A 14304-nucleotide genomic window follows, 5' to 3' on the forward strand; every position below is an offset into this window, starting at 1 on the left:
AGTGCAGCGAAGGTTCACCAGACTGATTCCCGGGATGGCTGGACTGACATATGGGGAGAGACTGGATCAACTGGTTCTTTATACATTGGAGTTTAGAAGGATGAGAGGGGATCTCATAGAAATATATAAGATTCTGACGGGACAGGACAGGTTAGATGAGGGTAGAATGTTCCTGATGTTGGGGAAGTCCAGTCTTAGGATAAGGATTAGGCCATTTAGGACTGAGATGAGGAGAAACTTCTTCACTTTGAGAGTTGTTAACCTGTGGAATTCCCTGCTGCAGAGAGTTGTTGATGTCAGTTCATTGGATATATTTAAGAGGGAGTTAGATATGACCCTTACAGCTAAGGGGATCAAGGGGTATGGAGAGAAAGCAGGAAAGGGGTACTGAGGGAATGATCAGCCATGATCTTATTGAATGGTGGTGCAGGCTCGAAGGGCTGAATGGCCTACTCCTGCACCTATTTTCTATGTTTCTATGAAATAGGTCCTTCTTATCCACTCTATCCAGGCCCCTCATAATTTTGTACACCTCAATCAGGTCTCCCCTTAGCCTCCACTGTTCCAAAGAAAACAGCCAGCATCTCCCATCTTTTCTCATAGCCAAAATTCTCCAGTCCAGGCAACATTCTTGTAAATCTGCATCCTTTCCAGTGCAATCTCATCTTTCCTGTTATGTGGTGACCAGAACTGCACACAGTACTCCAGCTGCGGCCTATCAAGTGTTTTATACAGTTCAAGCATAACCTCCTTGCTCTTGTATTCCATGGCTCGACTAATAAAGGCAAGTATTTTGTCATATATGTATACTCTGTGTATATACTATGCTGGTGCAACTGTGGGAAACCCAGGCAGCAGCTGTATAAAAGGTTGGTCACCATGCAGTGAAGGCACTCTGCAGTTACAATAAAGAGCCCAAGGTCACAGCAGTTCAAGCACAGCACAAGGCCTCAAGTAGAGACATATTATATTTCATATGCCTTCTTAATCATCTTATCTACCTGGCCTGCAATCTTCAGGGATCTGTAGACCTGCACTCCTTTGTTCCTCTACACTTTTTAGTGTCATACCACTTAATGTGTATTCACTTGCCTTGTTAGACTTCCCCAAATGCATTACCTCTCACTTATCCAGATTGGATTCCATTTGCCACAGTCCTGCCCACCTGACCAGTACATTGATGTCTCCCTGCAGTCCAGAGCCTTCTTCATTATCAACCACACAGCCTATTTTAGTGTCATCTGCAAACTTCTTAATCATATCCCCAACATTTAAGTCCAAGTCATTGATATCTACCACAAAAAGGGACCCAGCACTGAGCCTTGCAGAACCCCACTGGATACAGCCTTCCAGTCGCATAAACACCCATCAACCATTACCCTTTGTTTCCTCACCCTGAGCCAATTTTGGATCCAACTTGCCACTTTGCCCTGGATCCCATGGGTTATTACTTTCATGACCAGTCTGCCATGTGGGACGTTATCAAAAGCTTTGCTAAAATCCATATACATTATATCATACACACTGCCCTCATCGACCATCTTGGTTACCACCTCGAAAAATTCAATCAAGTTAGTCAGACACGACCTTCCCATGACAAATCCATACTGACTGTTCTTGATTAATTCATGTCTTTCCAAATGAAAATTTATCCTGTCCCTCAGGATTTTTTCAAATCATTTTTCCACCACCGAGGTTAGGCTGACTGCTCTGTAATTACTCGGTCTATCCCTTTCTCCCTTCTTAAACAAAGGTACAACATTAGCAGTCCTCCAGTCCTCTGGCATGACACCTGTAGCCAGAGAGGATTGGAAATGATGGTCAGAGCCTCTGCTATTTCCTCTTTTGCTTCTCTTCACAGCCTGGGATACATTTCAGCCGGCCCTGGGGATTTATCCAATTTCGAAGCTGCCAAACCCCTTAATACTTCCTCTCTCACTATGTTTATCTCATCTAATATTTCACACGCCCCCTCCCTTATTGCAAAGTCTGCATCATCCGTCTCTTTTGTGAAAACAGATGCAAAGTATTCATTAAGAATCCTACCCATGTCTTCCGCCTCCACACAGATTTTCTTTATGGCCTCTAATAGGCCCCACTCTTTCTCTAGTTATTTTCTTGCTCTTAATGTATTTATACAACATTTTGGGGTTTTCCCTGATTTTACTTGTCAACATTCTTTCATGCTCTCTTTGCTTTCCTGATATCTTTTTTAATTGCACCCCTGCACTTCTTATACTCCTCTAGTTTCTGCAGTGTTGAGTTCTCGTTATCTGTCATATGCTTTCCTTTTTTTCTTTATCTTACCCTGTATGTCCCTTGACATCCAGGGGGCTCTAGATTTTTTATCCCCACCCTTTATTTAAGGGAACAAACTTGCTCTGTACCCTCAGGATCTCCTCCTTGAATGTCTCCCACTGCTCTGACACTGATTTACTATCAAGTAGTTGTTTCCAGTCCACTATGGCCAGATCCCATCTCAGCTCAGCAAAATTGGCTTTACCCCAATTGAGAACTATTATTCCTGGTCACCCTTTGGCCTTTTCCATAACTACCCTAAATCTTACTGAATTATGATCACGAGCACCAAAATGCTCTCTCATTGATACCCCTTCCACCTGCCCCTCTTTATTCCCCAAAATCAAGTCCAGAACCGCCCTCTCCCTTGTTGGACTTGTTACATACTAGCTAAAGAAGTTCTCCTGAAAGCATTTTAGGAATTCCACACCCTCTGTACCAATCACAATACCTTTTTCCCAGTTAGTATTAGTGTTCGGGGATCCATGATGAGGCAGGTGCTTGTGAGCCAGGTGCATGAGCTGGTAATGTGTAGTATGATTGTTAAACTTTTTGCTAATAAACCAACTAGTTCTAATAGTAATATGTTGCTATGAATTCTTAAGCAAAGAACCCATGAAGCAAATACATAACAGTCTTCTACCACTAGTTGCTGCTGCCGGTCTTCTCCTGTCTGATCCATGGCAGTACCCTTATTGTGTAATTGTGTGTTTTCCATGGGAAAACAGATTTATTGAGTGCCTCAGACAAACAAAGTTTCTGTTACCTAAATGATGCAACTGTGAATTGGGAGATTTTGCACATATCTCCTGCACTTGCTTGGATGCTACTCAGTGGAATCAAAGTTCAAGGAAGTAGTTATCATGACAGGGACTGACAGAGCCATCTCTGTCCTGTATGTTGTAGCTGAAGAAGTATGCACAATCTGCGATGACCTTCTTTAGGAATTGTAGTCTTTGTGTGCAGCTTTCTTCAGACATGTGAAGGTATGATTGCATAGCTCACAAACATGGATAGTGACTCAACAACAGATCTGAAGTATTCTCCTATGATGCCAAACCATTTGTCTGATCCTCTTCTGATCCTTTTCTTCCTCTACAACCTGAAAATAAAATGGGATGTCTGGAGGGATACTCATAGCTCACATAGAAAATACACATTGAAATATTCTTGGGTAAACTGTCACAGATGGCAAACAGAGGCCAGCGTTAAGAAGCACTCTGCATACAATTTATTGTAAAACAGCTAAATAGGTTTAGTTAAAAAAGCACTGAAATAGTTGGAAACAAATGTAGCAGCTATTGACAGCAAGTTAGTCCCCTTCAAGATGATGGATCCAGCACATGGGAAGGGGCTTCCATTATGTCTCATTATGGCGCTGAGTGTCTGGAGCATAGAATTACATAGAATTGGAAAACTGCAAATGTAACGCCCCTACTTTAAAAAGGAGAAAACTATAGACCAGTTAGCCTAACATCTGTGGTGGGGAAAATGTTGGAGTCCATTATTAAAGAAGCAGTAGTAGGACATTTGAAAAAGCATAATTCGGTCAGGCAGAGTCAGCATGGATTTATGAAGGGGAAGTCATGTTTGACAAATTTGCTGGAATTCTTTGAGGATGTAATGAACAGGGTGGATAAAGGGGAACCAGTAGATGTGGTGTATTTGGACATAAAAGGTTGCTGCACAAGATAAAAGTTCACTGGGTTGGAGGTATGAGGAGGACACAAGAAATCTGCAATGGGACATAGACAGGCTACGTGAGTGGGCAAAAATTTGGCAGATGGAGTATAATGTTGGAAAGTGTGAGGTTAATGCACTTTGGCAGAAAAAAATCAAAGAGCAAGTTATTATTTAAATGGAGAAAAATTGTAAAGTGCTGCAGTACAGCGGGACCTGGGGGTACTTGTGCATGAAACACAAAAGGTTACCATGCAGGTATAGCAAGTGATCAGGAAGGCCAATGGAACCTTGGCCTTTATTGCAAAGGGGATGGAGTATAAAAGCAGGGAAGTCTTGCTACAGTTATACAGGGTATTGGTGAGGCCACACCTGGAATACTGCATACAGTTTTGATTTCCATATTTACGAAAGGATATACTTGCTTTGGAGGCAGTTCACTGAAGGTTTACTAGGTTGATTCCAGAGATGAGGGGGTTGACTTATGAGAAAAGGTTGAGTAGGTTGGCCCTCTACTCATTGGAATTCAGAAGAATGAGAGGTGATCTTATCGAAACGTGTAAGATTATGAGTGGGCTTGACAAGGTGGATGCAGAGAGGATGTTTCCACTGATAGGGGAGAGTAGAACTAGGGGGCATAATCTTAGAATAAGGGGCTGCCCATTTAAAACTGAAATGAGGAGGAATTTCTTCTCTCAGAGGGTTGTAAATCTGTGGAATTAGCTGCCTCAGAGAGCTGTGGAAGCTGGGACATTGAATAAATTTAAGACAGAGATAGACAATTTCTTAACCGATAAGTGAATAAAGGGTTATGGGGAGCATATGTATGTAGAATGTATAGCACAGAAACATTTGGCACAACTGGTCCATGCCAGTGTTTATGCTCCACACGAGCCCCCTCCCACTCGACTTCAGCTAACCCTAAAAGCATAACCTTCAATTCCTTTCACCCACTTGTACTTATCTAGCTTCCCATTAAGTGCTGCTGACTGCCTGATCATGTGCTGTGAGGTTTCCTATGAAGAGGGACTTGTGGCAGTATGTGGGGGAGGGTGGGTGGGGGGCGGGGGTGAAAGCACAAGAGGGCTGCTCAGCCATTCCCAATAATGTTATGGAGAGGCCCCCTAATTTGAAAATATTTCACAGCCCTCCCTCCACAATTTGCATTGAATACCTCAGATCTTAATACCTGGTTATATAAGGCATCCACTAAAACATTAGTAATGGCACAGTGCCAAAAGGGTCTTGAACACTAAAAGGTATTGGTGTGTGTGTGTGTGTGTGCACGTGGACATACACTAAAGTGCTAGAAAAAGGTCTACCACCACCTTCTTTGGGCAAGGAGGGTTGGCAATAAATGCAGCCTTGCCAGTGTCACCCAAATCCCAAGAACAAACTCTGGCCTCTTGCGCATCCCCGATTTTAATCGCTCCATCATTGGCGGCTGTGTCTTCAGCTGCCTAGGCCTCAAGCTCCGGAATTCCCTCCCTAAACCTCTATGTCTCTCTTTCCTCCTTTAAGACGTTCCTCAAAATCTTCCTCTTTGATCAAGCTTTTGGTCGTCTGTCCTAATATCTCCTTGTGTGTCAAATTTTGTTTGCTAATGCTCCTGTGAAGTGCCTTGGGATGTTTTACTGTGTTAAAGGCGCTATATAAATGCAAGCTGTTGTTGTTGTTGTAAAGTAACTTCCATCTTGGTGGTTAGGCAGATGTGTCAGCAATGCGTTGTTTGGCATCATCTTGACTCTGTGACTGAATTCCAAGTACTTGCAGACTTTGCTTTTCCTGTTCTGTTCACAGGTTTGTGTGGTGTAGCATTGAGGCAGCTGCACATTCTTCAGGATTTTAGCAAGTTTATATTCCAACCAAGGGATTGTAAACGTCCAGGAAAATTAGTAAATATTTTTACTTTGCGTATTTCAAAATGTAGGAAGCTATGAAAATCACTTTCTGGGAAAAAGACATTTCAAACATAAAAGCACAGAAGGAGGCCATTTGGCCCATCGAGCCCGTGCTCTCTGTAAGAGCACTTCAGCTAGTCCCACTTCCCCGTTAGCATACTTCAGATGTATTATGAGTCTATCTCTACTCGTCAATAAGCATGAGAATCTGTGCACAACAGGTGCACGGATTCTCAGTATCATAGATGCTGCCTGATTGCATTCTTGCATGTTCTGTACACCATCCACTCAACAGATCTCAGCATGCGAGATGCTGGCGCCTGATACACAGCAATGGACACAGCTATGGACACCAAGCAACACATTACAGTTTAAAAAGTAAAGTATATTTTATCAGATAAATATGAGCTTGGCTCAGTTGGTACCACTCTTACTTCTGCGACATAATTGTGGGACAAGTCCCACTTGAGCACATAATCTGGCTATAGTGAGGTACTGAGGAAGTACTGCATTGTCAGAGGTGCCATCTTTTGGATGAGACATTAAACCGTAACCCCCTCTACCCACTCATGTAGATGTAAAAGATCCCATGGTATTATTCAAAGAGCAAGGACTTCTCCTAGTATCCTGACCAATATTCGTACTTTAATCACCACCTTAAAATAAAAGGTTATCTGGTCATTAATTCATTTACTGTTTGTGGGTCCTTGATGTGCACAAATTGACTGTAATGTTGGAAAACATAGTATCAGTGACTACACTTCAAAAGTAACCCATCTATAATAATAATAGTCAGTGTTTGTCTTTCCTTGGGCAGGGCCGGGAGCACGTGGTCTGGACTGAGTGACATTTGCACCGACCAATGGACGATCAGTGCTCGCATGGTCTCACAACCAATCAGGGTGGGGAACGATGGTGCGACACTGGGTCTGCTCCAATGAGGAGGCGGCAGTGGATGCAGCGGGGCCTCGTTGGGCGTTGCTGTGGAGCTAAGAGGAGCACATGGCAGGAGCAGCGGGTGAGAGAGAAAAAGGGAGGGAGGGAGAGGGGGAGGGGAGAGAGAGAGGGAGGGGGCAGGAAGAGAGAGGGAGGGAGAGAGAGGGTGGGAGGGAGAGAGATGGTGGGAGGGGAGAGAGGTTGGGGGGGGAGAGAGAGGGGAGAGAGGGAGGGAGGGTGAGAGGGAGAGTGACAGAGGGAGAGGGAGGGAGGGAGAGTGAGAGAGGGAGGGAGAGAGGACATTAGCGTTGATGGATAACAGTCTATACAAGTACTGTTGCAATAAAGATACGAATTTTACTAACTCTAATTTGGCTAATTTTACCGCAAATGTTTCAAGGGTCTCTGCTAGTTCGGTATAAAACACTCAAACATGTCTTGAGGATGTGATAAGCTGCTATATATAAAACTACATAAGTTTAAAAATAACGTTTACCATCTTAGTAAAATGTCCATCTTTCAGTTGGAATTTTATAAAACATGCATTGTTTTAAGTGAAGTACATGCTCTGTAAATCCTCAGTGAAAGACTGAGCTACAAGAAAACATGTTCTGTTAATTTTGCACCATCATTATGATCCTCAGCTGTAATTGTTATTACTGTTCCTCCTTCTTGTGACGTGAGCACAGTAAAAATGCTGTTTGCCAGTGCGCTGTAGTTATGAGCGTTACACTCATTTGCAATCTCCTGCCAACCTTCCACTGTACAGACAACATCATTAAGGATGGTTTGTTCAACAGCACCTAATTACCAAAGTACATGATTATAATTAATTTTGACTTGAGTTTTAATCAATTTTCCACAGCATTGACATCACTATTAAATTTGCTTCACTGTACTCCAATTACTGTGGCCCCTAATTTCCTTGGTGGACAGAACTTCCATCCATAGAAGAGCTCTGGTGGTCTTCCAAGAGTCTCCTTACACAAACTCTAACTTGGTTAAAACTTCACTGCCACACTCTGGTCTGCAAGAAGTGTCGCTCATTCATCACTCTCATCTTCCGCGACCTCCACTTGCTCCCTGTCCCAAAATACAGAATTCAAAATCCTTGTACTCATTTACCAATCCCAACATGCCTTTGTCCCACCTTACCTATGTAACTTCCTACAGTCTAACATCCAAGCTTATGGTACTCCCAACTCTAATCTACTGTGCATCCCCCTCCTGGAATTGATGGCAGATCTTTGCGCTGTCTAGGTCCTATTCTGTGAATTCTGCCTCATTTGAACCAGGCCGCTAAATTTTTGTTGGGGGGGTCATGGACAGATCTATCGCCCACTCCTACTGTTTCAAGGGAGGGATATCAGAGGTTGGCATTCTATTTGACCCTCAGCTGTGCTTCCGACCCCATATCTTCTCCATCACAAAGACCATCTACTTCCACCTCCGTAATATCGCCTCTCTCTGATCGGGTCTCAGCACATTTGCTACTGAAACCTTCATCTACACTTTCATTAAATTCAAACTCCACTATTACCTAGCTGGAGTGACTCCAGTAAGAGCTGAAGAAATGAAAAAAAATAACTTTCTTCCACCCAATTGGATCCTTGGAGGACGCCACACCACCTTACAGGACAGAAAGGCTCAAGCCTGGGGGCTACCATTGATGGACCCTTGCAGGCACCATTAGCCAGCCCTGGTTTGCATGTGAACCCTGTCCACGGAAGTTGGGATGGGTACTCTGACCTTGGGCAAGGGTGAGCAGGAGAATTTTAGGCCTAAGGGTTTGAATACATAATTCCCTGAAAGTGTGTGTCTAGGTCAATAAAGCAATGATTGCACTTCAAAAAGTACTTAATTGGTTGTAAAGCACTTTGGGACGTCTGGTATCACGAAAGATGCTCTATAAATGCAAGCCTTTCTTTCAAAGAAATGGCGGACCAATTGAACAAGTACTTTGGTTCGGTATTCACTAACGAGGACACAAACAATCTTCCGGATATAAAAGAGGTCGGAGGGTCTAGTAAGGAGGAGGAACTGAGGGAAATCCTTATTAGTTGGGAAATTGTGTTGGGGAAATTGATGGGATTGAAGGCCGATAAATCCCCAGGGCCTGATGGACTGCATCCCAGAGTACTTAAGGAGGTGGCCTTGGAAATAGCGGATGCATTGACAGTCATTTTCCAACATTCCATTGACTCTGGATCAGTTCCTATGGAGTGGAGGGTAGCCAATGTAACCCCACTTTTTAAAAAAGGAGGGAGATAACAGGGAATTACCGACCGGTCAGCCTGACATTGGTAGTGGGTAAAATGATGGAATCAATTATTAAGGATGTCATAGCAGTGCATTTGGAAAGAGGTGACATGATAGGTCCAAGTCAGTATGGATTTGTGAAAGGGAAATCATGCTTGACAAATCTTCTGGAATTTTTTGAGGATGTTTCCAGTAGAGTGGACAAGGGAGAACCAGTTGATGTGGTGTATTTGGACTTTCAGAAGGCGTTCGATAAGGTCCCACACAAGAGATTAATGTGCAAAGTTAAAGCACATGGGATTGGGGGTAGTGTGCTGACATGGATTCAGAACTGGTTGGCAGACAGGAAGCAAAGAGTAGGAGTAAATGGGGACTTTTCAGAATGGCAGGCAGTGATTAGTGGGGTACCGCAAGGTTCTGTGCTGGGGCCCCAGCTGTTTACACTGTACATTAATGATTTAGACGAGGGGATTAAATGTAGTATCTCCAAATTTGCGGATGACACTAAGTTGGGTGGCAGTGTGAGCTGCGAGGAGGATGCTATGAGGCTGCAGAGCGACTTGAATAGGTTAGGTGAGTGGGCAAATGCATGGCAGATGAAGTATAATGTGGATAAATGTGAGGTTATCCACTTTGGTGGTAAAAACAGAGAGACAGACTATTATCTGAATGGTGACAGATTAGGAAAAGGGGAGGTGCAAAGAGACCTGGGTGTCATGGTACATCAGTCATTGAAGGTTGGCATGCAGGTGCAGCAGGCGGTTAAGAAAGCAAATGGCATGTTGGCCTTCATAGCGAGGGGATTTGAGCACAGGGGCAGGGAGGTGTTGCTACAGTTGTACAGGGCATTGGTGAGGCCACACCTGGAGTATTGTGTACAGTTTTGGTCTCCTAACCTGAGAAAGGACATTCTTGCTATTGAGGGAGTGCAGCGAAGGTTCACCAGACTGATTCCCGGGATGGCGGGACTGACCTATCAAGAAAGACTGGATCAACTGGGCTTGTATTCACTGGAGTTCAGAAGAATGAGAGGAGACCTCATAGAAACGTTTAAAATTCTGACGGGGTTAGACAGGTTAGATGCAGGAAGAATGTTCGCAATGTTGGGGAAGTCCAGAACCAGGGGACACAGTCTAAGGATAAGGGGTAAGCCATTTAGGACCGAGATGAGGAGGAACTTCTTCACCCAGAGAGTGGTGAACCTGTGGAATTCTCTACCACAGAAAGTTGTTGAGGCCAATTCACTAAATATATTCAAAAAGGAGTTAGATGATGTCCTTACTACTAGGGGGATCAAGGGGTATGGCGAGAAAGCAGGAATGGGGTACTGAAGTTGCATGTTCAGCCATGAACTCATTGAATGGCGGTGCAGGCTAGAAGGGCCGAATGGCCTACTCCTGCATCTATTTTCTATGTTTCTATGTTTCTATGTTTCTTTCATAAAACAGGGCAACAGCATTTTGGATTTTATACAAGCTTGGCATTTTATTTGACCCCATATCTTCTCTATCACAAAGACCATCTACTTCCACCCCTGTAATGTCGCCTCTCTCCGTATACTTAAGTTCATCCAAAATACTGCTGCCATATCCTAACTCGCACTAAGTCCCGTTCACCCATCACCCTGTGCTCGCTGACCTACATTGGCTCTCGGTCCACAAACACATAGATATTTAAAATTCTCATCCTTTTGTTCAATGGTCCAATTTATCCATGGTCTTGCCCCTCCTCATCACTGTAACCTCCTCCAGCCCTACAAACCTTTGAGAACTTTGTGTTCTGGCCTCATGAACATCCCCCACTTCCTTCTCCCTACCACTGGTGACCATGCCTTCAGCTATCTGGGCCCTAAGCTTTAGAATTCTCTTCACTTCTTTCAAGACGTACCATAAAACCTACTTCTTTGATCAAGCTTTTCGTCACCTGTCCTAATGTCTCCTTCTTTGGCTCGGTGTCAATTTTGTCTGATTACGCACTTGTGAAGAGCCTTGGTACGTTTTACGATGTTAAAGGCACTATATAAATGTAAGTTGTGTCCTTACCTTGACCACAATCATATATTTCCTTCAGAAGATTGAATCCAACTTCCTTCTGATCATTTGAGATGAGCCACAATACTGCAAGCCCTACTGAGAGAGCTGCTGGATTTCCATTCCATTCATGGGTCAGACACTGAATTAGTTCAGTACTTGGGCAATTGTTCAACAAGAATAAATAATCATCTTGGAGAAAAACAATCCAGATACAGAACATTAGAAAGGGCCTATGCAAGGCAGATTGGCAGCAGACCAAATTGGATACGAGTCTGACATGCAACAGAATGCAACAGACCTATTGAGAGAGTTGTTAGAACATAGAGGCCTAGAAATTGGTTTGACCCGAAAACGTGCGCAGGAATCACAATGTGCTAGCAACCTGTGACCGTTTGGAGGATTGCAGACAACACTTTGTGCTGCCTGCTCATTTGCATGATCGTGGCATTTAGCCGAACGCTGAACGCACTGCTGAGTGGCTGAACGCTCAGCAGAGGGTCCAAGTTTGTGCAAGGCTAGCACCAATTAAAGCTAGCATGCGCTTCTTAAAGGAAGTCTGCACCTCTTAAATGGGAGATGTATTCTGCCTGATGATCATTCAACTGGCTGAGGAAGGCAGTGCAAATCATGATGGCACAACAGGGGAGAGAATGCACACTTTATAAAGTTCTTTGATGCAGCACTGGAGGCCTTGGCGCAGGAAATCAACTTGAGGAGAGAGGCCCTCTTTCCAAAGGAGGCCAGGAGGTTCTCCAGGCAATAGACAAAAGTGCAATGGCAGCAAATAGCCAATGTGGTGAATGCCAGCAATGTTGCCCCGAGGACGTGGATGCAGTGCAGGAAGAAGTTTAATGACCTCACATGAGTAGTCAAGGTCAGTGAATTCATCTTTAAGTGCCATATTCCACCCTATGCACCACTAGCCTCACACACTGCTCAATACACCACACCCCCATCACTCACCGGCCAACAATTTCTACCAAACACTACTCATACCTCACATTCATAGATTCACCTCACCCACTTATCATTGCTGTAAGCCTCACACCCACATCTCACAGCGTGCACACATTGTTAGCTATTCAACCATGACAGGCACATCACCCAAACACAATGCACCACACTCACTGACACGCTTTCCTTTCTCTTGCAGGAAAAGATGGCACATAACAGGAGGAGCAGAACCTAATTGGCGGGAGACAGATTCGCCCACATCACCTCACCCCCTTAAAGGAGACGGTGCTGGCCATTCTTGGGAGGGCCCATGGCCAGCGGCGGGGCTGCAAGAGTACAAGATGCCAGTATCCTCATGTGTTATATCCTCCTTCTCACATCCTACTGCCACCTCATCCCACAAAAAAACAGATTATCTGGTCATTATCACATTGCTGTTTGTGGGAGCTTGCTGTGCGCAAATTGTCTGCCGCGTTTCCTACATTACAACAGTGACTACACTTCAAAAAGTACTTCATTGGCTGCAAAGCGCTTTGAGACAGCCAGTGGTTGTGAAAGGCGCTATATAAATGCAAGTATTTCTTTTTTCTTTATTTCTTTCTCTTCTGATTTACAATGTGCACATTGTGTAAGCATGCACCTCTTGCTTAATCCCCTCACCACAATCCTACCCTTGTGCCTTTCTCATTTCAGATACGCAAGAAATCCAACCTGCCCAGCCAGTGGTTGTAAAAGAAGAGAGGAAGGAGAGTGATGAAGAAGAAGAAACACTGTCACTCGATCTGACAGTCTGGTATGAATGCAATAAAGGTTCAAACTGAGTACTGTTTAATTAAACAAGGTACAACCTTGGCTCTGTTTATTTAGGCCAAAATGCCTGACTCTCAAAATGGCTGGCCTTTTATACCTGAGCAGCACCATGTGTGTGCTGCTCAGTGGCCTCCAACAATTACGCCATCTGGTGGCTACAAAGAGAATGTACATACATGACAATATCCCCCTCTGAGATCTTATCATAGTCTTTCACAGGTTGAGACGTTTCGGTGCTTTGCGCTCCAGCGTTGACTGTCTCAGTTCGATTCCAGCCTTGGGTGAGTGTGCGGGGTCTGTTGTGGCTGATGGCTGGATGACTGACTTGTTGGGGGTGGCAGTGGTCATGTCAGGAATTGAAAGTTCATTTTTATTGAACAGGTCCGTGATGGAAATTCCGGGTTCATTGATGACCCTCGAGTCTTCTGAAGACTACTGGTAGGTTGGTTGATCGTCGATGGTTTCTTCGTCCGACTGTTCTGGCTCGTCTGTGTGCCTCAGCTTTGTCTGATCCATGTGTTTCCTGCAAGTTTGCCCATTCTTGAGCTTAATAACAAATACTCTGTTGCCTTCCTTGGCCATGACAGTACCAGTGATCCATTTGGGACCCTGACCATAGTTCAACACATATACAGGATCATTAACAGAAATCTCGTATGACACAGTTGCGCGATCGTGGTAGCCTTGTTGATTTTGTCTTCTGTATTCAACATGATTATTTAAATCCGGGTGTACCAGAGATAGCTTGGTCTTAAGACCTCTTTTCATCATGAGTTCAGCAGATGAGACCTCTGTGAGTGTGTGGGGTCTTGTCCTGTAACTCAGCAGTATGCAAGACAAGCGGGTCTCCTCATGCTTTGCTTGATAATTTGTACTGCATGTTCAGCTTGCCCGTTGGACGCAGGCTTGAACGGTGCTGACCTTACATGTTTTATGCCATTAAGTTTCACAAACTCCTGAAACTCCTGACTGGTGAAGCATGACCCATTGTCGCTCACCACTATGTCAGGCAGACCATGTGTCGCGAACATGACATTGAGATTCTCTATGGTTGCTGTGGACGTGCTGGATGACATGATTATGGATTCTATCCACTTCGAATAAGCGTCCATCACCACTAAAAACATCTTGCCCAGGAAGGGACCTGGAAATCTACACGGATCCTGGACCAAGGTTTGGATGGCCATGACCACAGACACAGCGGCGTTTCCGCTGGTGCTTTGCTGAGCTGCATGCAAGTGTTGCACTGATACACGCATGCTTCCAACTCAGAATCAATTCCTGGCCACCTTACATGAGATCTGGCGATGGCCTTCATCATCACTATACCTGGATGTGTGCTGTGTAACTCACGCATGAACTTCTCTCTCCCTTTCTTGGGCATTACAACACGATTGCCCCATAATATGCAATCTGCTTGAATAGACAGTTTG

General features: G+C 44.3%; 1 protein-coding gene across 2 annotated transcripts in view; it reads right to left on the reverse strand.

The window, feature by feature from the left end:
* Nucleotides 1-3316: 3316 nt before the first annotated feature.
* The window catches only part of LOC139273133 (clathrin heavy chain linker domain-containing protein 1-like), a 170878-nt gene continuing 159890 nt past the window's right edge, over nt 3317-14304 (reverse strand). The window contains exons 10-11 of one of the 2 annotated variants that reach the window (XM_070889570.1): nt 11117-11296; nt 6297-7618 (exon numbers count right to left, since the gene is read on the reverse strand). In XM_070889570.1, the coding sequence (XP_070745671.1) occupies nt 7410-7618; nt 11117-11296 (389 nt within the window). In that variant the 3' untranslated portion in view covers nt 6297-7409. Of the gene's footprint in view, nt 3401-6296; nt 7619-11116; nt 11297-14304 lie in introns of those variants that run through there. The other variant, XM_070889571.1, reaches the window with a different exon arrangement.

This window comes from Pristiophorus japonicus, chromosome 9 (assembly GCF_044704955.1).
Source record: "Pristiophorus japonicus isolate sPriJap1 chromosome 9, sPriJap1.hap1, whole genome shotgun sequence".
Lineage (NCBI taxonomy): Eukaryota > Metazoa > Chordata > Chondrichthyes > Pristiophoridae > Pristiophorus > Pristiophorus japonicus.